Raw genomic sequence first — 2,959 nt, 5'->3', positions numbered from 1 at the left:
TCCTGGAGCTGAAGCTTGTGTCATCTCCCCGCGCGACGGAGATGCAGACCCTGGCTATATATGGAGGTGATGCGGGCGCGACGAGGTTGAGACCCCCTGTGGGCACGGCGAGCGGGTAGGGCTCCCCTGTTACGTGGGTGAGGCGGACGCTCTGTAGGGGATGAGACAGGGTGTGACGGAGCTGCGTGTCCGGACGCGCGTCTGGGGCGGACGTCCGGGTGCTAGTTATTCCGCTACTTTATCTGTGACGCTGGCTGACTTACCGTCTCAGATGGACCCATCTTCTTTGTTGCTTTCTGGCATAGGTATGGTTCTAGAGGAATTTGGATGGTTTGGAGGAATTCTGGAGAAATTTGTGAGAGGAAAACACTGTTTCGGATGAAAAAAAGAAGCGGATCAAGCCAAGTTTAAGGGACACGCGAACGGGGCCATAGTGGCTTTCTACATGTACTTTATATAACCTGAAATCGATTGCTTGATATATCATCAGCTGCCGATACTTTCTATAAAATAATGTCATTTCATGAACCAAATCACAAATAAATTAATAATACACTGATGATCAATTTACAACGAACTGGGAGGTCTCTTGCTACCACTACCAGAACCCAATATTAATGAATGTATGTTTGAGTAGTATATGTCCTATACACACACTATGTACATGCTTGATTACTTGCTACAAATTAATAAGCTGCTCAGTTCCAACTGTGTGCCCTAGCTAGTTTTTGGAGGTGCACGGCTGTGGAAGAACCGTCCCACATTTTCTCCATCTCGCATTCTGGCAGGTGCTTTTTGCGGCATCCTTACCGTTACTGTCCTGCATCTTTAGGTTAATGTTCTGCAGGGTAATGCCATGGCACGGGACGTTATTGCTGCAGTTCAGCTGGATGGCGTCCATGGTCACTGTCGTCCCCCTGATGTTCTTGAACACGACATTGCTGATCTCCACTGCTGACCCCTGCGCTTCGCATGGCGTAGCCTTGTCGCAGTAGTTCTGATCGATGATGATCGGGTTCGTGACGTTGTACATGACCATGTTTTGGAATGTGATGTCCTTGGCGTACCCGCTTCCTCCCTGGTACGTCTTGATGCGTGCTCCATTGGTCGTGCCGTATAATTGTACTGAATCTATGGTGATGCCTGAGACTTCGGCTCTCGAGTTGTCGTCTCCTAAACTCCCGATGCTGATCCCATGCCCCGGCCCACACACGACTTGGGACACATGGAGGTTGTGCGTCCCGGACTCGATGGACAGGCAGTCATCACCTGCAAATAAAATCCACCGGAATTTAACAACCCAAAACATAGTAAAAGTTGAACCAAACTTAAAAACTTGTAGCACTGTGTGTGTTTCGTGTGTGGGTTTCAATTGTGAACATACTAGTAATATATGCTGCTTAATTACCGGTCTTGATCTCGCAGTTGGTGACCTGCACATCATTGCTGCGTGTGATGTGGATGCCGTCGGTGTTGGGACTGGTGCCGGGCGCCGTGATCGACAGGCCTGTCAGCTGCACGCCGGTGCAATCCTCAATGGACACGTGGATCTGCTGGCTGTCGACAACCTTCAGATCCTGCACTCTCAAGCTCGTACAGAAGTGGAACGACAGCGCCGTTGGGGCTTCCTTGCACGGCTGCATGCATGCAAAAACGAGTTGAGCTGGTCAGGACATACGTACACTTGCTTTTTTGCAACAAAACTTTACGTACGATAAATAAAGGCATGCACGTACGAGAGCCTTGTTGGTCTTGCACGAGGTCTTCCACCACGTCTCGCCGTTGCCGTCGACGGCGCCGCCGCCATTGACGGTGAGCCAGTCGACCTGACGGAACACGATCCAGTGCCGCCGGTCCTCGTCGCTCCAGTCGGACCGGTTCGGCGACGCCACCAGCGTGCCCTTCACGGTCACCGTGACGCTGGACTTGCACGGGCCATGGAGAGTGACGAGCTTGAGCAGGTAGCGCTTGCCGCCGGGGACGAGCAGGACGGCCGGCCGCGGAGAGGTGCACGCCTCGTTCCACGCCTGGGCTAGCGCCTGGGTGTCGTCGTGGCTCCCGTCGCCGCGGGCGCCGTAGCGGTCGAGGCTGAACACGCTCTGCGACGCCGCAGCCAGCGACCTGCGGCCCGTAGCTGCAGGTGCACCATCGGCAGAGGAGCCGATGGAGCTCACGGAGGAGGTGCTGGTGCCTGTTCCCGCAGCAGCCTCAAGGGCGCTGGACAAGAAGAGCAACGTGAGGAGTGACGGCCACAACACAAGCTGCAGCTGCGGCTTGTTTGTTCGGGACGCCATTGTTGACAGAGCTAACAAGCACGAATGCATGCACGATCGACGACGACGACAGGTAACTATATATACTTAGCAGCTAGCAGCTTAATCGATCTCGGCCTGGTTATGAGCAAGGTCACAGGAGACTTGCTTGATGAAATGCCGAATAAGCTAGCTAGAGCTACCTGGACTGGTTGCTTTGCTTGCTGGGCTTGGTGTGTGATTGGGGTCTGTGATTGGATGTTGAGCATGGATCAGCCACAGCTCACGGGGCATATTTATACTAGTCGCTGGAGCCTGGATTCTTGGAGTTGGAGGCGAGGGGGATAAAGGAAAGGGGTTGTGCACGTTGACTGTTGCGTGTGTGAAGAAGAATGAGCTAGGCTGCATGGCATCACATCGTCATGGCAGGGTTGTTAGGCCCGTTGGCAGATTAGAGATATATGCGTGCAGGTAGAAGAAAGGATTATAGATTCTCCAAGCATGGGAAGCAGATCTATAGATGTACCTGAATATAACCACGTTTCCATGCATGTTGGTTTCTACTAGCTCAGTGCCTCATGGTGGAAAAAAAAGTCACGTGCAGCTTATTAATATGGCAAATCTGTATAACACTTGAGTGTTCTCTCCTTCTCAACACTCGATTCTTCTCCCTCTGATTCTTCTCCATCGATCTCTGGCCTCTTCCC

The 2,959-nt window shown here is 52.5% G+C and overlaps 1 protein-coding gene across 1 annotated transcript; it reads right to left on the bottom strand.

The window, feature by feature from the left end:
- Positions 1-565: 565 nt before the first annotated feature.
- LOC136479270 (polygalacturonase ADPG2-like) lies at positions 566-2,490 on the bottom strand. The gene is made up of 3 exons (XM_066477197.1): positions 1,737-2,490; positions 1,409-1,637; positions 566-1,269 (listed from the first exon to the last, which is right to left on the bottom strand). Exons 1-3 carry the CDS (start codon positions 2,322-2,324, stop codon positions 722-724), a joined length of 1,365 nt encoding a protein of 454 aa, XP_066333294.1. The 5' UTR covers positions 2,325-2,490; the 3' UTR covers positions 566-721.
- Positions 2,491-2,959: the final 469 nt, after the last annotated feature.

This window comes from Miscanthus floridulus, chromosome 1 (assembly GCF_019320115.1).
Source record: "Miscanthus floridulus cultivar M001 chromosome 1, ASM1932011v1, whole genome shotgun sequence".
NCBI classification, from domain to species: Eukaryota; Viridiplantae; Streptophyta; class Magnoliopsida; order Poales; family Poaceae; genus Miscanthus; species Miscanthus floridulus.
The sequence above is the reverse complement of the archived record's forward strand: the minus strand, read 5'-3'. Positions and strand labels throughout refer to the sequence as shown.